General features: G+C 52.6%; 1 protein-coding gene across 19 annotated transcripts in view; it reads right to left on the bottom strand.

Annotated features, from left to right (window-relative positions):
- Positions 1-25,000, bottom strand: part of ppfia4 (PTPRF interacting protein alpha 4) — a 126,720-nt gene that overhangs the window by 14,371 nt on the left and 87,349 nt on the right. For all 19 annotated transcript variants that reach the window (XM_036983575.2, XM_036983578.2, XM_036983582.2 and 16 more), the window contains exons 6-10: positions 5,742-5,963; positions 5,254-5,400; positions 3,489-3,623; positions 3,144-3,227; positions 1-129 (exon numbers count right to left, since the gene is read on the bottom strand). The exon at positions 1-129 is cut by the window's left edge and continues 3 nt beyond it. In XM_036983575.2, coding sequence (XP_036839470.1) covers positions 1-129; positions 3,144-3,227; positions 3,489-3,623; positions 5,254-5,400; positions 5,742-5,963 — 717 coding nt within the window. The remainder of the gene's footprint in view (positions 130-3,143; positions 3,228-3,488; positions 3,624-5,253; positions 5,401-5,741; positions 5,964-25,000) is intronic.

Here is a 25,000-nt window from a genome sequence, read left to right as displayed (position 1 = left end):
GTCCTCCAGTGCTGCCATGCGTTCTTTAAGGTGAAGCTGCAGTCTCTCGTTAGACTCAGTGAGCAGACGGTCTACTGTGTCAGACAAACGCTTGTTGTGTTCTTCATTCATCTTCTCTCTCTGACGTGCCTGAGAGAGGGACGGAGAGACAGAGAAAGGGAGTGAAAAAGAGAGAGAGGATGAAAAGTTCATGACTTTTGTCACCCACATACAGAAGTACTCCATACACTCCATGAGCACAGCACTAGAAAACAGAATGAGAGAGAAAGGACTTGATTTGACAACATTGTATTCTGCAGTCAGAGGAAACACTACCTTGACATCATACCACAACCACACACACACATTCACAGCTGGTTCCTCATAGAGCTACTTTAACTATACCCATGAGCTCACATGCAGAGATAGACGTGTGAATTATTCCAATTGTAAATATATATAGTCAGAGCTCTGTGGGGTAACAGGCTACAGCAGGAAACGTGTGTATTCGGCTCATATTTATAAAGCAAAAGGCATAGTGAGTGTGTGATACTCTAAATATGGAGTTGTCCCCCCTTTGCTGCTATAACAGCTTCCACTCTTTTGGGAAGGCTTTCCACTAGATGTGGGAGCTTGCTTCCATTTAGCCACAAGAGCATTAGTGAGGTTGGGTACTGATGTTGAGCGATTAGGCCTGGCTCGCAGTCGACGTTCCAATTCATCCCAAAGGTGTTTGATGTGATTGAGGCCATGGCTCTGTGCAGGTCAGTCAAGTTCTTCTACACCGATCTTGACAAACCATTTCTGTATGGACCTCACTTTGTGCACAGGGGCATTGTCATGCTGAAACAGGAAAGGGCTTTCCCCAAACTGTTGCCATAAAGTTGGAAGCACAGAATCGTCTAGAATGTCATTGTATGCTGTAGCGTTAAGATTTCCCTTCACTGAAAAAATAGCAGACCATTATTCCTCCTCCACCAAACTTTACAGTTGGCACTATGCATGGGCCAGGTAGTGGTCTCCTGGCATCCGCCAAACCCAGATTCATTATCTGGACTGCCAGATAATGAAGCGTGATTCATCACTCCAGAGAACGTATTTCCACTGCTCCAGAGACCAATGGCGGCGAGCTTTACACCACTCCAGCCGTTGCTTGGCATTGCGCATGGTGATCTTAGGCTTGTGTGTGGCTGCTCGGCCATGGAAACCCCTTTTATGAAGCTCCTGGTGAACAGTTCTTGTGCTGACTGTCACACTCTGACCATTATTTGCGTTGTTTGTTTCTATGTTTTGAATGGTCAGGGTGTGATATGAGGGGGCATTCTATGTCTATGTCTAGTTGCCTGTGTCTGCACTGTTTATATATAGTGTCACGTTCGTTTGATATTTTGTTTGTTTGTTTAGTGTACTTCGTGTTTTTTCGTTATTCATTAAAAGTATGTATTCACACCAAGCTGCGCTTTGGTCTCCTCACTACGACGATCGTGACAGAATAACCCACCAACAATGGACCAAGCAGCGTGGTAACGGCCAGCAGCAGCAAGACTCATGGAGAACGCAGGACTCATGGACTTGGGAGGAGATTCTGGACGGTGAAGGACCCTGGGCACAGCTAGGGGAATATCGCCGCCCCAAAGCAGAGCTGGAGGCAGTGAAAGCAGAGAGGCGCCGGTATTAGGAGGCAGCACGGCAGGGTGGCTGAAAGCCCGAGAGGCAGCCCCAAAAATGTCTTCGGGGAGGCACACAGGGAGTGTGGCGAAGCCAGGTAGGAGACCTGCGCCAACTTCCTGCGCTTATCGGAGAGAGAGAGGAACCGGGCAGGCATCGTGTTATGCGGTGGAGCGCACTGTGTCCCCGGTGCGTGTGCATAGCCCGGTGCGGTACATTCCAGCTCCTCATATCGGCCGGGCTAGAGTGGGCATCGAGCCAGGTACCATGAAGCCGGCTCTACGCATCTGGGCTCCAGTGCGTCTCCTCGGGCCGGCATACATGGCACCAGCCTTACGCATGGTGTCCCCGGTTCGCCAGCACAGCCCAGTGCGGCCTATTCCACCTCGCCGCACTAGCCTGGCTACGTGGAGCATTCAACCAGGTAAGGTTGGGCAGGCTCGGTGCTCAAGATCTCCAGTGCGCCTTCACGGTCCAGTCTATCCGGTGCCACCTCCACGTACCAGCCCTCCGGTGGCAGCCCCCCGCACCAGGCTCTCCGTCTCATCCCTACAGGTGCTCCCGCCTGTCCAGCGCTGCCAGAGCCTTCCTCCTGCCCAGCGCCACCAGAGTCTCTCGTCTGTCCTGAGCCGCCAGAGTCTCCCGTCTGTCCTGAGCTGCCAGAGTCTCCCGTCTGTCCTGAGCCATCAGTCAGCCAGGAGCTGCCAGACCCGTCAGTCAGCCAGGATCTGCCAGAGCCGTCAGTCAGCCAGGAGCTGCCAGAGCCGCCAGTCAGCCAGGAGCTGCCAGAGCCGTCAGCCAGCCAGGAGCTGCCAGAGCCGTCAATCAGTCCGGAGCTGCCCCTCAGTCCAGAGCTGCCTCTCAGTCCGGAGCTGCCCCTCAGTCCGGAGCTGCCCCTCAGTCTGGAGCGGCTCCTCAGTCCGGAGGCACTCCTCAGTCCAGTGGGGCCTTTAATTTTTTCATTTTTAATTTGACCTTTATTTAACCAGTCAAGTCAGTTAAGAACAAATTCTTATTTTCAATGACGGCCTAGTTAAATAAAGGTTACATAAATAAAATTTAAATAAATCACGGGGTTTGCGCCACCAAGATTTACATGCTAAAATCGCCACTGCTACTGCCACTGTTTGTCTATGGAGATTGCATGGCTGAGTGCTCGATTTTATACAGCTTTCAGCAACGGGTGTGGCTGAAATAGCCAAATCCACTAATTTGAAGGGGTGTCCACATACTTTTGTATATATAGTGTATATGAGGATCTCAGGGTGTGTCTGTGTGTGTGTGTGTGTGTGTGTGTGTGTGTGTGTGTGTGTGTGTGAACATGAAGAGACAAAGTCAAGGGGCCAGGCTAATGTGAAGCGTCGGCCTACGCTGCACTCAGAGAGAGGTCAGAGAAAGCCTGCAAGGCAAGACTACATGCACGCACACACGCGCGCACGTGCGCACACACGCACACACACACACACACACACACACACACACACACACACACACACCCTGCTCAGTTCCTGGTTCTTCTCCTCCAGTTGTGACTCCAGCTGTCTGAGTCGCTCCTCAACGTTGCCATGTCGCTCCTCGGCCTGCAGGGGGAGTCACAGGACCCAACTCAATCAAACCTGCATTCCAGTATTTACACACCGAGCTCTTTTTCACATTGTCAAAAAACAGTTATTGTTTTGGTTACTGTGAAATCCTACAACTATTACCAGATACCTTCCCCTTACAGCTAGATACCCATCTGTTGTCAGAATAACAAATGTACGTGCATCAAGTTTGCTATGGTGTGTTCGATTGACATCCAGCCTCCGTATGTTTAGGACTGTGACTGTGTGTGTTGTTACCTTGGTGAGGGCTGCCACCCTCTGTGCCAACTCTGCCTCCACCTCTGGTAGTGTCTCAGCCTTCCTCATGGTCTGAGCCAGCCTCTGCTCTGCCAACTCTAACAACTCCTGCAGCTGACGCACCTTCTCCTCACTCTGACAGAGGTGGAGGGAGAGAGAGAGGGAGAGAGATAGAGAGGGAGGGAGAGAGAGGGGGAGGGAGAGAGAGGTGGAGAGGGGGGAGGGAGAGAGATAGAGAGGGAGGGAGGGAGAGAGGGAGAGAGAGAGAGATGGAGAGAGAGGGGGAGGGAGGGAGAGAGAGAGGGGGAGAGATAGAGAGGGAGGGAGAGGGGGGAGGGAGAGAGAGAGGTGGAGAGGGAGGGAGAGAGAGAGGGAGAGAGAGAGAGAGGTGGAGAGGGGGGGAGAGAGATAGAGAGGGAGGGAGAGAGAGAGGTGGAGAGGGGGGAGGGAGAGAGATAGAGAGGGAGGGAGGGAGAGAGAGAGAGAGAGAGGGGGAGGGAGAGAGATAGAGAGGGAGGGAGAGAGAGAGGTGGAGAGGAGGAGGGAGAGAGATAAAGAGGGAGGGAGAGAGAGAGACGGAGAGAGGTGGCAGGGAGGGAGATAGAGAAGGAGGGAGAGAGAGAGGTAGAGAGAGGGGGAGGGAGATAGATAGAGAGGGAGTGAGCGAGAGAGGTGGAGAGAGGGGGAGGGAGGGAGATAGAGAAGGAGGGAGAGAGAGGTAGAGAGAGGGGAGGGAGAGAGATATAGAGGGAGGGAGAGAGGGAGGTGGAGAGAGGGGGAGGGAGGGAGATAGAGAAGGAGGGAGAGAGAGGTAGAGAGAGGGGAGGGAGAGAGATAGAGAGGGAGGGAGAGAGGGAGGGAGGTGGAGAGAGGGAGATAGAGAAGGAGGGAGAGAGAGAGGTAGAGAGAGGGGGAGGGAGAGAGATAGAGAGGGAGGGAGAGAGAGAGATGGAGAGAGGTGGCAGGGAGGGAGATAGAGAAGGAGGGAGAGAGAGAGGTAGAGAGAGGGGGAGGGAGATAGATAGAGCGGGAGGGAGCGAGAGAGGTGGAGAGAAAGAGAGAGATGATCACATACATATTTGAGATGTTTGGACTCAATGTCATAACTTAAAATGTTGTATTTTTATTATCAGTGGTTACAAAAGCAGTGTTTGCTCCATCTACACTGAGTGTACAAACATCAGGAACACCTGCTCTTTCCATGATATACACAACTGTGGGAAGCATTGGAGTCAACGTGTGTGTGTGTGCGCGTGCGTGCGTGTGTGTGTGCGTGGGTGTGTGTGTGTGTGTGCTAGTGATATATTTACATCATTTCCCATCAATTCCCATTATTAAAGTGGCTGGAGTTGAGTCAGTGTCAGTGTGTTGGCAGCAGCCACTCAATGTTAGTGGTGGCTGTTTAACAGTCTGATGGCCTTGAGATAGAAGCTGTTTTTCAGTCTCTCGGTCCCAGCTTTGATGCACCTGTACTGACCTAGCCTTCTGGATGATAGCGGGGTGAACAGGCAGTGGCTCGGGTGGTTGATGTCCTTGATGATCTTTATGGCCTTCCTGTGACATCGGGTGGTGTAGGTGTCCTGGAGGGCAGGTAGTTTGCCCCCGGTGATGCGTTGTGCAGACCTCACTACCCTCTGGAGAGCCTTATGGTTGAGGGCGAACCAGTAATGACCCCCTCCAGCCTCCCTGAGATGTGTATGTGTTCGTATGTGTCGTTCCCATGCACAGTCGATGGGGACTTATTCAGCATGTATGTGTGTGTTACCTGTCGGTGCAGAGAGTCCTTGGTAACCAGTTCGTTCTCCAGTTTGTCGTTGAGGTCGTGGATGTGTGTGGTTTCCCTCTGAGCGGCCAGGTAACGTTTCTCTAACGTTGTAATCCGCTCCTCCATATCCTCCCTCTGCGCCAGCCCCTACAACAGGCATACAGTAAGAGAGAAAATACAGTGTGTGTGTTCATACTAGGAAACTCAGTAACGGTACCCCCTGTATATAGCCCCATTACTGTTATTTTATTGTGTTACTTGTTACTTTATTGTGTTTATTATTTTTACTTTAGTTTATTTGATAAATATACTCTTGTAAGTCAGCATTTCCCTGTAAGGTCTACACTTGTTGTATTCGGCACATGTGAAGTTTGATTTGCCTATTCATGTGGACACTGGCGAGTTCTATACAATCAACAGTGTTTATGTTTATGAATGAGACATATCGATTCCCCCTTCTCTTCTCCTCTCTCCTCAATTACGCTCACCTCTCTCTGTTCCCTCTGTTGTTTGACTGACAGCTCCTCGCTGCGACTCAGGTCTCGGCGAGTGTTGGCTAGCTCCGCCTCCAGCTCTGCCACTCGTGTACTGAGCGTGCCCGAACGCTCACGGCTCTGAGCCAGCTCATGATTGGTCCGATCCAGAAGCTCCTGCAGCTCCACTGACCTGCTGCCATCGTCATGGGCGTCTATGGAACCGTTAGGTAGCCTCTGAAGGGTCACACACACACACACACACACACACACACACACACACACACACACACACACACACACACACACACACACACACACACACTTGTTTTTTCAGAGAGAGAGAGATAGCTAGAGTAAGGGGAGGTTGCATGTTGTCATGATGATGCTGTTTACACTTGAAGAGCGTATCTTCTGCTAATGTTTGAGGTCTTAGTGACTCAGAAAGGCACCATTTGTGTGGCGTGTTTGTGTGTTTGTCTGATGTGTTTGTGTGGTGTGTGTGTGTGTTTGTGTGGTGAGATGTTGTTTTGACGTTTCTCTCTCACCCCAAAGTAAAATGAATTAAGTGGTGTTAATGAACCTTCAGGGAGACACATTGAGACAGGCAGGGCAGCGGGCAGCCCTACTATCAGGACCTCCCTCCCTCTCTCCTATTCATCTTTCTTCATACGCACGCACAGACCCACATGTTGCCACTCAGACTCCAATTATTAGATTTTTCTCATTCATATCATAGCTAGAGAACATAAGAGTATCTGTCTGTCTCTGCCCCTTCCTGTACAGTTCCTAGGGCCGCATTTCCCACACTCGGTTCTCTGACCCCAAGGGGTGCACGTTTTGGTTTTTGCCCTAACACTACACACCTGATTCCAATTATCAAAGCTTGATGATGAGTTGATTATTTGAATCAGCTGTGAAGTACTAAGGCAAAAACCAAAGCGTGCAGCCAGGGGGGGCCCCAGGACCGAGTTTGGGAAACACTGTCCTAGGGTGTGTTAGGCAAGGTCTATTTAAATCATTCCAGGAGCTGCCAGTCTGTCGGTAGGTATTAATCTAAGGGTTAGGAAGGAGGTAAGGGCTGTGGTGAGGGGAAGCGTGTGTGGCTGGGTGGGGGTTAGACTACAGTGAGTTGACAGGTCTCTGGGGCAGTGTGTCGCTGTGAAGTAGGGGAATCTGGACAAATCTCTCTCTCTCTCTCACTCTCTGGGGCAGTGTGGCGCTGTGAAGTAGGGGAATCTGGACAAATCTCTCTCTCTCTCTGGGGCAGTGTGGCGCTGTGAAGTAGGGGAATCTGAACAAATCTCTCTCTTTCTCTGGGGCAGTGTGTCGCTGTGAAGTAGGGGAATCTGCACAAATCTCTCTCTCTCTCTCTCTCTCTTTCTCTGGGGCAGTGTGGCACTGTCAAGTAGGGGAATCTGGACAAATCTCTCTCTTTCTCTGGGGCAGTGTGGCGCTGTGAAGTAGGGGAATCTGGACAAATCTCTCTCTCTCTCTGGGGCAGTGTGGCGCTGGGAAGTAGGGGAATCTGGACAAATCTCTCTCTTTCACTCTCTGGGGCAGTGTGTCGCTGTGAAGTAGGGGAATCTGGACAAATCTCTCTCTCTCTCTCTCTCTCTCTGGGGCAGTGTGGCGCTGTGAAGTAGGGGAATCTGGACAAATCTCTCTCTCTCTCTGGGGCAGTGTGGCGCTGTGAAGTAGGGGAATCTGGACAAATCTCTCTCTCTCTCTCTGGGGCAGTGTGGCGCTGTGAAGTAGGGGAATCTGGACAAATCTCTCTCTCTCTCTGGGGCAGTGTGGCGCTGTGAAGTAGGGGAATATGGACAAATCTCTCTGTCTCTCTGGGGCAGTGTGAAGTAGGGGAATCTGGACAAATCTCTCTCTCTCTCTGGGGCAGTGTGGCGCTGTGAAGTAGGGGAATCTGGACAAATCTCTCTCTCTCTCTCTCTCTCTGGGGCAGTGTGGCGCTGTGAAGTAGGGGAATCTGGACAAATCTCTCTCTCTCTCTGGGGCAGTGTGGAGCTGTGAAGTAGGGGAATCTGGACAAATCTCTCTCTCTCTCTCACTCTCTGGGGCAGTGTGGCGCTGTGAAGTAGGGGAATCTGGACAAATCTCTCTCTCTCTCTGGGGCAGTGTGGCGCTGTGAAGTAGGGGAATCTGGACAAATCTCTCTCTCTCTCTCTGGGGCAGTGTGGCGCTATGAAATAGGGGAATCTGGACAAATCTCTCTCTTTCTCTGGGGCAGTGTGAAGTAGGGGAACCTGGACAAATCTCTCTCTCTCTCTCTCTGGGGCAGTGTGGCGCTATGAAATAGGGGAATCTGGACAAATCTCTCTCTCTCTCTGGGGCAGTGTGGCGCTGTGAAGAAGGGGAACCTGGACAAATCTCTCTCTCCCTCTCTCTCTGAGGCAGTGTGGCGCTGTGAAATAGTGGAATCTGGACAAATCTCTCTCTCTCTCTGGGGCAGTGTGGCGCTGTGAAGTAGGGGAATCTGGACAAATCTCTCTCTCTCTCTCTCTCTCTCTGGTGCACTGTGAAGTAGGGGAATCTGGACAAATCTCTCTCTCTCTGGGGCAGTGTGGCGCTGTGAAGTAGGGGAATCTGGACAAATCTCTCGCTCTCTCTCTCTCTGGGGCAGTGTGGCGCTGTGAAGTAGGGGAATCTGGACAAATCTCTCTCTCTCTCTCTCCGGGGCAGTGTGGCGCTATGAAGTAGGGGAATCTGGACAAATCTCTCTCTCTCTCTCTCCGGGGCAGTGTGGCGCTATGAAATAGGGGAATCTGGACAAATCTCTCTCTCTCTCTGGGGCAGTGTGGCGATGTGAAGTAGGGGAATCTGGACAAATCTCTCTCTCTCTCTCTCTCTGGGGCAGTGTGGCGCTGTGAAGTAGGGGAATCTGGACAAATCTCTCTCTCTCTCTGGGGCAGTGTGGCGCTGTGAAGTAGGGGAATCTGGACAAATCTCTCTCTCTCTCTCTCTCTGGGGCAGTGTGTCGCTGTGAAGAAGGGGAACCTGGACAAATCTCTCTCTCTCTCTCTCTCTGGGGCAGTGTGGCGCTGTGAAGTAGGGGAATCTGGACAAATCTCTCTCTCTCTCTCTCTCTGGGGCAGTGTGTCGCTGTGAAGAAGGGGAATCTGGACAAATCTCTCTCTCTCTCTCTCTCTCTCTCTGGGGCAGTGTGGCGCTGTGAAGAAGGGGAACCTGGACAAATCTCTCTCTCCCTCTCTCTCTGGGGCAGTGTGGCGCTGTGAAGTAGGGGAATCTGGACAAATCAGTCTCTCTCTCACTCTCTGGGGCAGTGTGGCGCTGTGAAGTAGGGGAATCTGGACAAATCTCTCTCTCTCTGGGGCAGTGTGGCGCTGGGAAGTAGGGGAATCTGGACAAATCTCTCTCTCTCTGGAGCAGTGTGGCGCTGTGAAGTAGGGGAATCTGGACAAATCTCTCTCTCTCTCTGGGGCAGTGTGGTGCTGTGAAGTAGGGGAATCTGGACAAATCTCTCTCTCTCTCTCTCTCTCTCTCTCTCTCTGGGACAGTGTGGCGCTGTGAAGTAGGGGAATCTGGACAAATCTCTCTCTCTCTCTCTCTCTGGGGCAGTGTGTCGCTGTGAAGAAGGGGAACCTGGACAAATCTCTCTCTCTCTCTCTCTCTCTGGGGCAGTGTGGCGCTGTGAAATAGTGGAATCTGGACAAATCTCTCTCTCTCTCTCTCTCTCTCTCTGGGGCAGTGTGGCGCTGTGAAGAAGGGGAACCTGGACAAATCTCTCTCTCCCTCTCTCTCTGGGGCAGTGTGGCGCTGTGAAGTAGGGGAATCTGGACAAATCAGTCTCTCTCTCACTCTCTGGGGCAGTGTGGCGCTGTGAAGTAGGGGAATCTGGACAAATCTCTCTCTCTCTGGGGCAGTGTGGCGCTGGGAAGTAGGGGAATCTGGACAAATCTCTCTCTCTCTGGAGCAGTGTGGCGCTGTGAAGTAGGGGAATCTGGACAAATCTCTCTCTCTCTCTGGGGCAGTGTGGTGCTGTGAAGTAGGGGAATCTGGACAAATCTCTCTCTCTCTCTCTCTCTCTCTGGTGCACTGTGAAGTAGGGGAATCTGGACAAATCTCTCTCTCTCTGGGGCAGTGTGGCGCTGTGAAGTAGGGGAATCTGGACAAATCTCTCGCTCTCTCTCTCTCTGGGGCAGTGTGGCGCTGTGAAGTAGGGGAATCTGGACAAATCTCTCTCTCTCTCTCTCCGGGGCAGTGTGGCGCTATGAAATAGGGGAATCTGGACAAATCTCTCTCTCTCTCTGGGGCAGTGTGGCGATGTGAAGTAGGGGAATCTGGACAAATCTCTCTCTCTCTCTCTCTCTGGGGCAGTGTGGCGCTGTGAAGTAGGGGAATCTGGACAAATCTCTCTCTCTCTCTGGGGCAGTGTGGCGCTGTGAAGTAGGGGAATCTGGACAAATCTCTCTCTCTCTCTCTCTCTGGGGCAGTGTGTCGCTGTGAAGAAGGGGAACCTGGACAAATCTCTCTCTCTCTCTCTCTCTGGGGCAGTGTGGCGCTGTGAAGTAGGGGAATCTGGACAAATCTCTCTCTCTCTCTCTCTCTGGGGCAGTGTGTCGCTGTGAAGAAGGGGAACCTGGACAAATCTCTCTCTCTCTCTCTCTCTGGGGCAGTGTGGCGCTGTGAAATAGTGGAATCTGGACAAATCTCTCTCTCTCTCTCTCTCTCTCTCTGGGGCAGTGTGGCGCTGTGAAGAAGGGGAACCTGGACAAATCTCTCTCTCCCTCTCTCTCTGGGGCAGTGTGGCGCTGTGAAGTAGGGGAATCTGGACAAATCAGTCTCTCTCTCACTCTCTGGGGCAGTGTGGCGCTGTGAAGTAGGGGAATCTGGACAAATCTCTCTCTCTCTGGGGCAGTGTGGCGCTGGGAAGTAGGGGAATCTGGACAAATCTCTCTCTCTGGAGCAGTGTGGCGCTGTGAAGTAGGGGAATCTGGACAAATCTCTCTCTCTCTCTGGGGCAGTGTGGTGCTGTGAAGTAGGGGAATCTGGACAAATCTCTCTCTCTCTCTCTCTCTCTCTCTCTCTGGGACAGTGTGGCGCTGTGAAGTAGGGGAATCTGGACAAATCTCTCTCTCTCTCTCTCTCTCTCTCTCTCTCTGGGGCAGTGTGGCACTGTGAAGAAGGGGAATCTGGACAAATCTCTCTCTCTGGGGAAGTGTGGCGCTGTGAAGTAGGGGAATCTGGACAAATCTCTCTCTCTCTCTCTCTCTGGGGCAGTGTGGCGCTGTGAAGTAGGGGAATCTGGACAAATCTCTCTCTCTCTCTCTGGGGCAGTGTGGCGCTGTGAAGTAGGGGAATCTGGACAAATCTCTCTCACTCTCTGGGGCAGTGTGGCGCTGTGAAGTAGGGGAATCTGGACAAATCTCTCTCTCCCTCTCTCTCTGGGGCAGTGTGGCGCTGTGAAGTAGGGGAATCTGGACAAATCTCTCTCTCTGGGGCAGTGTGGCGCTGTGAAGTAGGGGAATCTGGACAAATCTCTCTCTCTCTCTCACTCTCTGGGGCAGTGTGGCGCTGTGAAGTAGGGGAATCTGGACAAATCTCTCTCTCTCTCTGGGGCAGTGTGGCGCTGTGAAGTAGGGGAATCTGAACAAATCTCTCTCTTTCTCTGGGGCAGTGTGTCGCTGTGAAGTAGGGGAATCTGCACAAATCTCTCTCTCTCTCTCTCTCTTTCTCTGGGGCAGTGTGGCGCTGTCAAGTAGGGGAATCTGGACAAATCTCTCTCTTTCTCTGGGGCAGTGTGGCGCTGTGAAGTAGGGGAATCTGGACAAATCTCTCTCTCTCTCTGGGGCAGTGTGGCGCTGGGAAGTAGGGGAATCTGGACAAATCTCTCTCTTTCACTCTCTGGGGCAGTGTGTCGCTGTGAAGTAGGGGAATCTGGACAAATCTCTCTCTCTCTCTCTCTCTGGGGCAGTGTGGCGCTGTGAAGTAGGGGAATCTGGACAAATCTCTCTCTCTCTCTGGGGCAGTGTGGCGCTGTGAAGTAGGGGAATCTGGACAAATCTCTCTCTCTCTCTCTGGGGCAGTGTGGCGCTGTGAAGTAGGGGAATCTGGACAAATCTCTCTCTCTCTCTGGGGCAGTGTGGCGCTGTGAAGTAGGGGAATATGGACAAATCTCTCTGTCTCTCTGGGGCAGTGTGAAGTAGGGGAACCTGGACAAATCTCTCTCTCTCACTCTCTGGGGCAGTGTGGCGCTGTGAAGTAGGGGAATCTGGACAAATCTCTCTCTCTCTCTGGGGCAGTGTGGCGCTGTGAAGTAGGGGAATCTGGACAAATCTCTCTCTCTCTCTCTCTCTCTCTCTCTGGGGCAGTGTGGCGCTGTGAAGTAGGGGAATCTGGACAAATCTCTCTCTCTCTCTGGGGCAGTGTGGAGCTGTGAAGTAGGGGAATCTGGACAAATCAGTCTCTCTCTCACTCTCTGGGGCAGTGTGGCGCTGTGAAGTAGGGGAATCTGGACAAATCTCTCTCTCTCTGGGGCAGTGTGGCGCTGGGAAGTAGGGGAATCTGGACAAATCTCTCTCTCTCTGGAGCAGTGTGGCGCTGTGAAGTAGGGGAATCTGGACAAATCTCTCTCTCTCTCTGGGGCAGTGTGGTGCTGTGAAGTAGGGGAATCTGGACAAATCTCTCTCTCTCTCTCTCTCTCTCTCTCTCTGGGACAGTGTGGCGCTGTGAAGTAGGGGAATCTGGACAAATCTCTCTCTCTCTCTCTCTCTCTCTCTCTCTCTGGGGCAGTGTGGCACTGTGAAGAAGGGGAATCTGGACAAATCTCTCTCTCTGGGGAAGTGTGGCGCTGTGAAGTAGGGGAATCTGGACAAATCTCTCTCTCTCTCTCTCTCTGGGGCAGTGTGGCGCTGTGAAGTAGGGGAATCTGGACAAATCTCTCTCTCTCTCTCTGGGGCAGTGTGGCGCTGTGAAGTAGGGGAATCTGGACAAATCTCTCTCACTCTCTGGGGCAGTGTGGCGCTGTGAAGTAGGGGAATCTGGACAAATCTCTCTCTCCCTCTCTCTCTGGGGCAGTGTGGCGCTGTGAAGTAGGGGAATCTGGACAAATCTCTCTCTCTGGGGCAGTGTGGCGCTGTGAAGTAGGGGAATCTGGACAAATCTCTCTCTCTCTCTCACTCTCTGGGGCAGTGTGGCGCTGTGAAGTAGGGGAATCTGGACAAATCTCTCTCTCTCTCTGGGGCAGTGTGGCGCTGTGAAGTAGGGGAATCTGAACAAATCTCTCTCTTTCTCTGGGGCAGTGTGTCGCTGTGAAGTAGGGGAATCTGCACAAATCTCTCTCTCTCTCTCTCTCTTTCTCTGGGGCAGTGTGGCGCTGTCAAGTAGGGGAATCTGGACAAATCTCTCTCTTTCTCTGGGGCAGTGTGGCGCTGTGAAGTAGGGGAATCTGGACAAATCTCTCTCTCTCTCTGGGGCAGTGTGGCGCTGGGAAGTAGGGGAATCTGGACAAATCTCTCTCTTTCACTCTCTGGGGCAGTGTGTCGCTGTGAAGTAGGGGAATCTGGACAAATCTCTCTCTCTCTCTCTCTCTGGGGCAGTGTGGCGCTGTGAAGTAGGGGAATCTGGACAAATCTCTCTCTCTCTCTGGGGCAGTGTGGCGCTGTGAAGTAGGGGAATCTGGACAAATCTCTCTCTCTCTCTCTGGGGCAGTGTGGCGCTGTGAAGTAGGGGAATCTGGACAAATCTCTCTCTCTCTCTGGGGCAGTGTGGCGCTGTGAAGTAGGGGAATATGGACAAATCTCTCTGTCTCTCTGGGGCAGTGTGAAGTAGGGGAACCTGGACAAATCTCTCTCTCTCACTCTCTGGGGCAGTGTGGCGCTGTGAAGTAGGGGAATCTGGACAAATCTCTCTCTCTCTCTGGGGCAGTGTGGCGCTGTGAAGTAGGGGAATCTGGACAAATCTCTCTCTCTCTCTCTCTCTCTCTCTCTGGGGCAGTGTGGCGCTGTGAAGTAGGGGAATCTGGACAAATCTCTCTCTCTCTCTGGGGCAGTGTGGAGCTGTGAAGTAGGGGAATCTGGACAAATCTGTCTCTCTCTCTCACTCTCTGGGGCAGTGTGGCGCTGTGAAGTAGGGGAATCTGGACAAATCTCTCTCTCTCTCTGGGACAGTGTGGCGCTGTGAAGTAGGGGAATCTGGACAAATCTCTCTGTCTCTCTCTGGGGCAGTGTGGCGCTATGAAATAGGGGAATCTGGACAAATCTCTCTCCTTCTCTGGGGCAGTGTGAAGTAGGGGAACCTGGACAAATCTCTCTCTCTCTCTCTCTGGGGCAGTGTGGCGCTATGAAATAGGGGAATCTGGACAAATCTCTCTCTCTCTCTGGGGCAGTGTGGCGCTGTGAAGAAGGGGAACCTGGACAAATCTCTCTCTCCCTCTCTCTCTGGGGCAGTGTGGCGCTGTGAAATAGTGGAATCTGGACAAATCTCTCTCTCTCTCTGGGGCAGTGTGGCGCTGTGAAGTAGGGGAATCTGGACAAATCTCTCTCTCTCTCTGGGGCAGTGTGGAGCTGTGAAGTAGGGGAATCTGGACAAATCTCTCTCTCTCTCTCACTCTCTGGGGCAGTGTGGCGCTGTGAAGTAGGGGAATCTGGACAAATCTCTCTCTCTCTCTGGGGCAGTGTGGCGCTGTGAAGTAGGGGAATCTGGACAAATCTCTCTCTCTCTCTCTGGGGCAGTGTGGCGCTATGAAATAGGGGAATCTGGACAAATCTCTCTCTTTCTCTGGGGCAGTGTGAAGTAGGGGAACCTGGACAAATCTCTCTCTCTCTCTCTCTGGGGCAGTGTGGCGCTGTGAAGAAGGGGAACCTGGACCAATCTCTCTCTCCCTCTCTCTCTGGGGCAGTGTGGCGCTGTGAAATAGTGGAATCTGGACAAATCTCTCTCTCTCTCTGGGGCAGTGTGGCGCTGTGAAGTAGGGGAATCTGGACAAATCTCTCTCTCTCTCTCTCTCTCTCTCTGGTGCACTGTGAAGTAGGGGAATCTGGACAAATCTCTCTCTCTCTGGGGCAGTGTGGCGCTGTGAAGTAGGGGAATCTGGACAAATCTCTCGCTCTCTCTCTCTCTGGGGCAGTGTGGCGCTGTGAAGTAGGGGAATCTGGACAAATCTCTCTCTCTCTCTCTCCGGGGCAGTGTGGCGCTATGAAATAGGGGAATCTGGACAAATCTCTCTCTCTCTCTGGGGCAGTGTGGCGCTGTGAAGTAGGGGAATCTGGACAAATCTCTCTCTCTCTCTCTCTCTGGGGCAGTGTGGCGCTGTTAAGTAGGGGAATCTGGACAAATCTCTCTCTCTCTCTCTGGGGCAGTGTGGCGCTGTGAAGTAGGGGAATCTGGACAAATCTCTCTCTCTCTCTCTCTCTGGGGCAGTGTGTCGCTGTGAAGAAGGGGAACCTGGACAAATCTCTCTCTCTCTCTCTCTGGGGCAGTGTGGCGCTGTGAAGTAGGGGAATCTGGACAAATCTCTCTCTCTCTCTCTCTCTGGGGCAGTGTGTCGCTGTGAAGAAGGGGAACCTGGACAAATCTCTCTCTCTCTCTCTCTCTGGGGCAGTGTGGCGCTGTGAAGTAGGGGAATCTGGACAAATCTCTCTCTCTCTCTCTGGGGCAGTGTGGCGCTGTGAAGAAGGGGAACCTGGACAAATCTCTCTCTCCCTCTCTCTCTGGGGCAGTGTGGCGCTGTGAAATAGTGGAATCTGGACAAATCTCTCTCTCTCTCTCTCTCTCTGGGGCAGTGTGGTGCTGTGAAGAAGGGGAACCTGGACAAATCTCTCTCTCCCTCTCTCTCTGGGGCAGTGTGGCGCTGTGAAGTAGGGGAATCTGGACAAATCTCTCTCTCTCTCACTCTCTGGGGCAGTGTGGCGCTGTGAAGTAGGGGAATCTGGACAAATCTCTCTCTCTCTGGGGCAGTGTGGCGCTGGGAAGTAGGGGAATCTGGACAAATCTCTCTCTCTCTGGGGCAGTGTGGCGCTGTGAAGTAGGGGAATCTGGACAAATCTCTCTCTCTCTCTGGGGCAGTGTGGTGCTGTGAAGTAGGGGAATCTGGACAAATCTCTCTCTCTCTCTCTCTCTCTGGGACAGTGTGGCGCTGTGAAGTAGGGGAATCTGGACAAATCTCTCTCTCTCTCTCTCTCTCTCTCTGGGGCAGTGTGGCACTGTGAAGAAGGGGAATCTGGACAAATCTCTCTCTCTGGGGCAGTGTGGCGCTGTGAAGTAGGGGAATCTGGACAAATCTCTCTCTCTCTCTCTCTGGGGCAGTGTGGCGCTGTGAAGTAGGGGAATCTGGACAAATCTCTCTCTCTCTCTCTGGGGCAGTGTGGCGCTGTGAAGTAGGGGAATCTGGACAAATCTCTCTCACTCTCTGGGGCAGTGTGGCGCTGTGAAGTAGGGGAATCTGGACAAATCTCTCTCTCCCTCTCTCTCTGGGGCAGTGTGGCGCTGTGAAGTAGGGGAATCTGGACAAATCTCTCTCTCTGGGGCAGTGTGGCGCTGTGAAGTAGGGGAATCTGGACAAATCTCTCTCTCTCTCACTCTCTGGGGCAGTGTGGCGCTGTGAAGTAGGGGAATCTGGACAAATCTCTCTCTCTGGGGCAGTGTGGCGCTGTGAAGTAGGGGAATCTGAACAAATCTCTCTCTTTCTCTGGGGCAGTGTGTCGCTGTGAAGTAGGGGAATCTGCACAAATCTCTCTCTCTCTCTCTCTTTCTCTGGGGCAGTGTGGCGCTGTCAAGTATGGGAATCTGGACAAATCTCTCTCTTTCTCTGGGGCAGTGTGGCGCTGTGAAGTAGGGGAATCTGGACAAATCTCTCTCTCTCTCTGGGGCAGTGTGGCGCTGGGAAGTAGGGGAATCTGGACAAATCTCTCTCTCTCTCTCTGGGGCAGTGTGGCGCTGTGAAGTAGGGGAATCTGGACAAATCTCTCTCTCTCTCTCTGGGGCAGTGTGGCGCTGTGAAGTAGGGGAATCTGGACAAATCTCTCTCTCTCTCTCTCTCTCTCTGGGGCAGTGTGGCGCTGTGAAGTACGGGAATCTGGACAAATCTCTCTCTCTCTCTGGGGCAGTGTGGCGCTGTGAAGTAGGGGAATCTGGACAAATCTCTCTCTCTCTCTCTGGGGCAGTGTGGCGCTGTGAAGTAGGGGAATCTGGACAAATCTCTCTCTCTCTCTGGGGCAGTGTGGCGCTGTGAAGTAGGGGAATATGGACAAATCTCTCTGTCTCTCTGGGGCAGTGTGAAGTAGGGGAACCTGGACAAATCTCTCTCTCTCACTCTCTGGGGCAGTGTGGCGCTGTGAAGTAGGGGAATCTGGACAAATCTCTCTCTCTCTCTGGGGCAGTGTGGCGCTGTGAAGTAGGGGAATCTGGACAAATCTCTCTCTCTCTCTCTCTCTCTCTCTGGGGCAGTGTGGCGCTGTGAAGTAGGGGAATCTGGACAAATCTCTCTCTCTCTCTGGGGCAGTGTGGAGCTGTGAAGTAGGGGAATCTGGACAAATCTCTCTCTCTCTCTCACTCTCTGGGGCAGTGTGGCGCTGTGAAGTAGGGGAATCTGGACAAATCTCTCTCTCTCTCTGGGGCAGTGTGGCGCTGTGAAGTAGGGGAATCTGGACAAATCTCTCTCTTTCTCTGGGGCAGTGTGAAGTAGGGGAACCTGGACAAATCTCTCTCTCTCTCTCTCTGGGGCAGTGTGGCGCTATGAAATAGGGGAATCTGGACAAATCTCTCTCTCTCTCTGGGGCAGTGTGGCGCTGTGAAGAAGGGGAACCTGGACAAATCTCTCTCTCCCTCTCTCTCTGGGGCAGTGTGGTGCTGTGAAATAGTGGAATCTGGACAAATCTCTCTCTCTCTCTGGGGCAGTGTGGCGCTGTGAAGTAGGGGAATCTGGACAAATCTCTCTCTCTCTCTCTCTCTCTCTCTGGTGCACTGTGAAGTAGGGGAATCTGGACAAATCTCTCTCTCTCTGGGGCAGTGTGGCGCTGTGAAGTAGGGGAATCTGGACAAATCTCTCGCTCTCTCTCTCTCTGGGGCAGTGTGGCGCTGTGAAGTAGGGGAATCTGGACAAATCTCTCTCTCTCTCTCTCCGGGGCAGTGTGGCGCTATGAAATAGGGGAATCTGGACAAATCTCTCTCTCTCTCTGGGGCAGTGTGGCGCTGTGAAGTAGGGGAATCTGGACAAATCTCTCTCTCTCTCTCTCTCTCTCTGGGGCAGTGTGGCGCTGTGAAGTAGGGGAATCTGGACAAATCTCTCTCTCTCTCTGGGGCAGTGTGGTGCTGTGAAGTAGGGGAATCTGGACAAATCTCTCTCTCTCTCTCTCTCTGGGGCAGTGTGTCGCTGTGAAGAAGGGGAACCTGGACAAATCTCTCTCTCTCTCTCTCTCTGGGGCAGTGTGGCGCTGTGAAGTAGGGGAATCTGGACAAATCTCTCTCTCTCTCTCTCTCTGGGGCAGTGTGTCGCTGTGAAGAAGGGGAACCTGGACAAATCTCTCTCTCTCTCTCTCTCTGGGGCAGTGTGGCGCTGTGAAGTAGGGGAATCTGGACAAATCTCTCTCTCTCTCTCTGGGGCAGTGTGGCGCTGTGAAGTAGGGGAATCTGGACAAATCTCTCTCTCTCTCTCTCTCTCTCTCTCTGGTGCACTGTGAAGTAGGGGAATCTGGACAAATCTCTCTCTCTCTGGGGCAGTGTGGCGCTGTGAAGTAGGGGAATCTGGACAAATCTCTCGCTCTCTCTCTCTCTGGGGCAGTGTGGCGCTGTGAAGTAGGGGAATCTGGACAAATCTCTCTCTCTCTCTCTCCGGGGCAGTGTGGCGCTATGAAATAGGGGAATCTGGACAAATCTCTCTCTCTCTCTCGGGCAGTGTGGCGCTGTGAAGTAGGGGAATCTGGACAAATCTCTCTCTCTCTCTCTCTCTCTGGGGCAGTGTGGCGCTGTGAAGTAGGGGAATCTGGACAAATCTCTCTCTCTCTCTGGGGCAGTGTGGCGCTGTGAAGTAGGGGAATCTGGACAAATCTCTCTCTCTCTCTCTCTCTGGGGCAGTGTGTCGCTGTGAAGAAGGGGAACCTGGACAAATCTCTCTCTCTCTCTCTCTCTCTGGGGCAGTGTGGCGCTGTGAAGTAGGGGAATCTGGACAAATCTCTCTCTCTCTCTCTCTCTGGGGCAGTGTGTCGCTGTGAAGTAGGGGAATCTGGACAAATCTCTCTCTCTCTCTCTGGGGCAGTGTGGCGCTGGGAAGTAGGGGAATCTGGACAAATCTCTCTCTCTCTGGGGCAGTGTGGCGCTGTGAAGTAGGGGAATCTGGACAAATCTCTCTCTCTCTCTGGGGCAGTGTGGTGCTGTGAAGTAGGGGAATCTGGACAAATCTCTCTCTCTCTCTCTCTCTCTGGGACAGTGTGGCGCTGTGAAGTAGGGGAATCTGGACAAATCTCTCTCTCTCTCTCTCTGGGGCAGTGTGGCGCTGTGAAGTAGGGGAATCTGGACAAATCTCTCTCTCTCTCTGGGGCAGTGTGGCGCTGTGAAGTAGGGGAATCTGGACAAATCTCTCTCTCTCTCTCTCTGGGGCAGTGTGGCGCTGTGAAGTAGGGGAATCTGGACAAATCTCTCTCTCTCTCTCTGGGGCAGTGTGGCGCTGTGAAGTAGGGGAATCTGGACAAATCTCTCTCACTCTCTGGGGCAGTGTGGCGCTGTGAAGTAGGGGAATCTGGACAAATCTCTCTCTCCCTCTCTCTCTGGGGCAGTGTGGCGCTGTGAAGTAGGGGAATCTGGACAAATCTCTCTCTCTGGGGCAGTGTGGCGCTGTGAAGTAGGGGAATCTGGACAAATCTCTCTCTCTCTCTCACTCTCTGGGGCAGTGTGGCGCTGTGAAGTAGGGGAATCTGGACAAATCTCTCTCTCTCTCTCTGGGGCAGTGTGGCGCTGTGAAGTAGGAGAATCTGCACAAATCTCTCTCTCTCTCTCTCTTTCTCTGGGGCAGTGTGGCGCTGTCAAGTAGGGGAATCTGGACAAATCTCTCTCTTTCTCTGGGGCAGTGTGGCGCTGTGAAGTAGGGGAATCTGGACAAATCTCTCTCTCTCTCTGGGGCAGTGTGGCGCTGGGAAGTAGGGGAATCTGGACAAATCTCTCTCTCTCTCTCTGGGGCAGTGTGGCGCTGTGAAGTAGGGGAATCTGGACAAATCTCTCTCTCTCTCTCTCTCTCTCTGGGGCAGTGTGGCGCTGTGAAGTACGGGAATCTGGACAAATCTCTCTCTCTCTCTGGGGCAGTGTGGCGCTGTGAAGTAGGGGAATCTGGACAAATCTCTCTCTCTCTCTCTGGGGCAGTGTGGCGCTGTGAAGTAGGGGAATCTGGACAAATCTCTCTCTCTCTCTGGGGCAGTGTGGCGCTGTGAAGTAGGGGAATATGGACAAATCTCTCTCTCTCTCTGGGGCAGTGTGGCGCTGTGAAGTAGGGGAATCTGGACAAATCTCTCTCTCTCTCTGGGGCAGTGTGAAGTAGGGGAACCTGGACAAATCTCTCTCTCTCACTCTCTGGGGCAGTGTGGCGCTGTGAAGTAGGGGAATCTGGACAAATCTCTCTCTCTCTCTGGGGCAGTGTGGCGCTGTGAAGTAGGGGAATCTGGACAAATCTCTCTCTCTCTCTCTCTCTCTCTCTGGGGCAGTGTGGCGCTGTGAAGTAGGGGAATCTGGACAAATCTCTCTCTCTCTCTGGGGCAGTGTGGAGCTGTGAAGTAGGGGAATCTGGACAAATCTCTCTCTCTCTCTCACTCTCTGGGGCAGTGTGGCGCTGTGAAGTAGGGGAATCTGGACAAATCTCTCTCTCTCTCTGGGGCAGTGTGGCGCTGTGAAGTAGGGGAATCTGGACAAATCTCTCTGTCTCTCTCTGGGGCAGTGTGGCGCTATGAAATAGGGGAATCTGGACAAATCTCTCTCTTTCTCTGGGGCAGTGTGAAGTAGGGGAACCTGGACAAATCTCTCTCTCTCTCTCTCTGGGGCAGTGTGGCGCTATGAAATAGGGGAATCTGGACAAATCTCTCTCTCTCTCTGGGGCAGTGTGGCGCTGTGAAGTAGGGGAATCTGGACAAATCTCTCTCTCTCTCTCTCTCTCTCTCTGGTGCACTGTGAAGTAGGGGAATCTGGACAAATCTCTCTCTCTCTGGGGCAGTGTGGCGCTGTGAAGTAGGGGAATCTGGACAAATCTCTCGCTCTCTCTCTCTCTGGGGCAGTGTGGCGCTGTGAAGTAGGGGAATCTGGACAAATCTCTCTCTCTCTCTCTCCGGGGCAGTGTGGCGCTATGAAATAGGGGAATCTGGACAAATCTCTCTCTCTCTCTGGGGCAGTGTGGCGCTGTGAAGTAGGGGAATCTGGACAAATCTCTCTCTCTCTCTCTCTCTCTGGGGCAGTGTGGCGCTGTGAAGTAGGGGAATCTGGACAAATCTCTCTCTCTCTCTGGGGCAGTGTGGCGCTGTGAAGTAGGGGAATCTGGACAAATCTCTCTCTCTCTCTCTCTCTGGGGCAGTGTGTCGCTGTGAAGAAGGGGAACCTGGACAAATCTCTCTCTCTCTCTCTCTCTGGGGCAGTGTGGCGCTGTGAAGTAGGGGAATCTGGACAAATCTCTCTCTCTCTCTCTCTCTGGGGCAGTGTGTCGCTGTGAAGAAGGGGAACCTGGACAAATCTCTCTCTCTCTCTCTCTCTGGGGCAGTGTGGCGCTGTGAAGTAGGGGAATCTGGACAAATCTCTCTCTCTCTCTCTGGGGCAGTGTGGCGCTGTGAAGAAGGGGAACCTGGACAAATCTCTCTCTCCCTCTCTCTCTGGGGCAGTGTGGCGCTGTGAAATAGTGGAATCTGGACAAATCTCTCTCTCTCTCTCTCTCTCTGGGGCAGTGTGGCGCTGTGAAGAAGGGGAACCTGGACAAATCTCTCTCTCCCTCTCTCTCTGGGGCAGTGTGGCGCTGTGAAGTAGGGGAATCTGGACAAATCTCTCTCTCTCTCACTCTCTGGGGCAGTGTGGCGCTGTGAAGTAGGGGAATCTGGACAAATCTCTCTCTCTCTGGGGCAGTGTGGCGCTGGGAAGTAGGGGAATCTGGACAAATCTCTCTCTCTCTCTGGGGCAGTGTGGCGCTGTGAAGTAGGGGAATCTGGACAAATCTCTCTCTCTCTCTGGGGCAGTGTGGTGCTGTGAAGTAGGGGAATCTGGACAAATCTCTCTCTCTCTCTCTCTCTCTCTGGGACAGTGTGGCGCTGTGAAGTAGGGGAATCTGGACAAATCTCTCTCTCTCTCTCTCTCTCTCTGGGGCAGTGTGGCACTGTGAAGAAGGGGAATCTGGACAAATCTCTCTCTCTGGGGCAGTGTGGCGCTGTGAAGTAGGGGAATCTGGACAAATCTCTCTCTCTCTCTCTCTCTCTGGGGCAGTGTGGCGCTGTGAAGTAGGGGAATCTGGACAAATCTCTCTCTCTCTCTCTGGGGCAGTGTGGCGCTGTGAAGTAGGGGAATCTGGACAAATCTCTCTCACTCTCTGGGGCAGTGTGGCGCTGTGAAGTAGGGGAATCTGGACAAATCTCTCTCTCCCTCTCTCTCTGGGGCAGTGTGGCGCTGTGAAGTAGGGGAATCTGGACAAATCTCTCTCTCTGGGGCAGTGTGGCGCTGTGAAGTAGGGGAATCTGGACAAATCTCTCTCTCTCTCTCACTCTCTGGGGCAGTGTGGCGCTGTGAAGTAGGGGAATCTGGACAAATCTCTCTCTCTCTCTCTCTCTCTCTGGGGCAGTGTGGTGCTGTGAAGTAGGGGAATCTGGACAAATCTCTCTCTCTCTCTGGGGCAGTGTGGCACTGAGAATTAGGGGAATCTGGACAAATCTCTCTCTCTCTCTCTCTCTCTGGGGCAGTGTGGCACTGTGAAGTAGGGGAATCTGGACAAATCTCTCTCTCTCTCTGGGGCAGTGTGGCACTGAGAATTAGGGGAATCTGGACAAATCTCTCTCTCTCTCACACTCTCTGGAGCAGTGTGGTGCTGTGAAGTAGGGGAATCTGGACAAATCTCTCTCTCTCTCTGGGGCAGTGTGGCGCTGTGAAGTAGGGGAATCTGGACAAATCTCTCCCTGGGGCAGTGTGGCGCTGTGAAGTAGGGGAATCTGGACAAATCTCTCTCTCTGGAGCAGTGTCGTGCTGTGAAGTAGAGGAATCTGGACAAATCTCTCTCTGTCTCTCTCTCTCTTATTATGATTATAAAGCTTTATAACAGAACCCATACATCCCAGGTAAACTTCCAACCATGTTTCTAATGCTCAATAAATCCTCTGTCCAGAGTATTAGGTCATCTGACCCTCTTGTGGGATTTCTGACCAGGCACAAACTGTCCTCCATGTTTAATTACATAAAGCTTCATTATTCCCCATGGACAGAAACAGACATTGTTACATAACACGTGCTCATTTCAGAGAATAATACTAGGAGAGGGAGAGAAGACGGGGCTCTTTGGTAATACAGTAGGGCTCAACTGCATTGCAATCATCACAATGGCAAAAGAGCTTTAAACCACAGAGTAGATTCTGCATTTAGCCTAACTCATCAGCAGTGTGTATGTATGTGTGTGTGTGTGTGTGTGTGTGTGTGTGTGTGTGTGTGTGTGTGTGTGTGAGAGAGAGAGAGAGAGCGAGAGAAAGACAGATAGACATATCGATAGACAGAGAAAGAGAGAGGAGGGAGACAGATAGACAGAGAGAGGAGGGAGACAGACAAACAGACAGAGGAGGGAGACAGACAAACAGACAGAGAGAGGAGGGAGACAGACAAGCAGACAGAGAGAGGAGGGAGACAGACAAACAGAAAGAGAGAGGAGGGAGACAGACAAACAGACAGAGAGAGGAGGGAGACAGACCTACAGACAGAGAGAGGAGACAGACACACAGACAGAGAGAGGAGGGGGACAGACAAACAGACAGAGAAATGAGGGAGACAGACAGACAGAAAGAGAGAGGAGGGAGACAGACAAACAGAGAGAGGAGGGAGACAGACACACAGACAGAGAGAGGAGGGAGACAGACAAACAGAAAGAGAGAGGAGGGAGACAGACAAACAGACAGAGAGAGGAGGGAGACAGACAGACAGAGAGAGGAGGGAGACAGACAAACAGAAAGAGAGAGGAGGGAGACAGACAGACAGAGAGAGGAGGGAGACAGACAAACAGACAGAGAGAGGAGAGAGACAGACAAACAGACAGAGAGAGGAGGGAGACAGACCTACAGACAGAGAGAAGAGGGAGACAGACAAACAGACAGAGAGAGGAGGGAGACAGACAAACAGACAGAGAGAGGAGGGAGACAGACAGACAGAGAGAGGAGAGAGACAGACAAACAGACAGAGAGAGGAGGGAGACAGACAAACAGACAGAGAGAGGAGGGAGACAGACCTACAGACAGAGAGAGGAGACAGACACACAGACAGAGAGAGGAGGGGGACAGACAAACAGACAGAGAAATGAGGGAGACAGACAGACAGAAAGAGAGAGGAGGGAGACAGACAAACAGAGAGAGGAGGGAGACAGACACACAGACAGAGAGAGGAGGGAGACAGACAAACAGAAAGAGAGAGGAGGGAGACAGACAAACAGACAGAGAGAGGAGGGAGACAGACAGACAGAGAGAGGAGGGAGACAGACAAACAGAAAGAGAGAGGAGGGAGACAGACAGACAGAGAGAGGAGGGAGACAGACAAACAGACAGAGAGAGGAGAGAGACAGACAAACAGACAGAGAGAGGAGGGAGACAGACCTACAGACAGAGAGAAGAGGGAGACAGACAAACAGACAGAGAGAGGAGGGAGACAGACAAACAGACAGAGAGAGGAGGGAGACAGACAGACAGAGAGAGGAGAGAGACAGACAAACAGACAGAGAGAGGAGGGAGACAGACAAACAGACAGAGAGAGGAGGGAGACAGACCTACAGACAGAGAGAGGAAAGAGACAGACAAACAGACAGAGAGAGGAGGGAGACAGACAGACAGAGAGAGGAGGGAGACAAACAGACAGAGAGAGGAGAGAGACAGACAAACAGACAGAGAGAGGAGGGAGACAGACCTACAGACAGAGATAAGAGGGAGACAGACAAACAGACAGAGAGAGGAGGGAGACAGACAAACAGACAGAGAGAGGAGGGAGACAGACAAACAGACAGAGAGAGGAGGGAGACAGACAAACAGACAGAGAGAGGAGGGAGACAGACCTACAGACAGAGAGAGGAGGGAGACAGACCTACAGACAGAGAGAGGAAAGAGACA

Source organism: Oncorhynchus mykiss, chromosome 7 (genome assembly GCF_057628025.1).
Source record: "Oncorhynchus mykiss isolate SJ-2025 chromosome 7, ASM5762802v1, whole genome shotgun sequence".
Lineage (NCBI taxonomy): Eukaryota > Metazoa > Chordata > Actinopteri > Salmoniformes > Salmonidae > Oncorhynchus > Oncorhynchus mykiss.
This window is presented reverse-complemented; position numbering and strand designations above follow the sequence as displayed.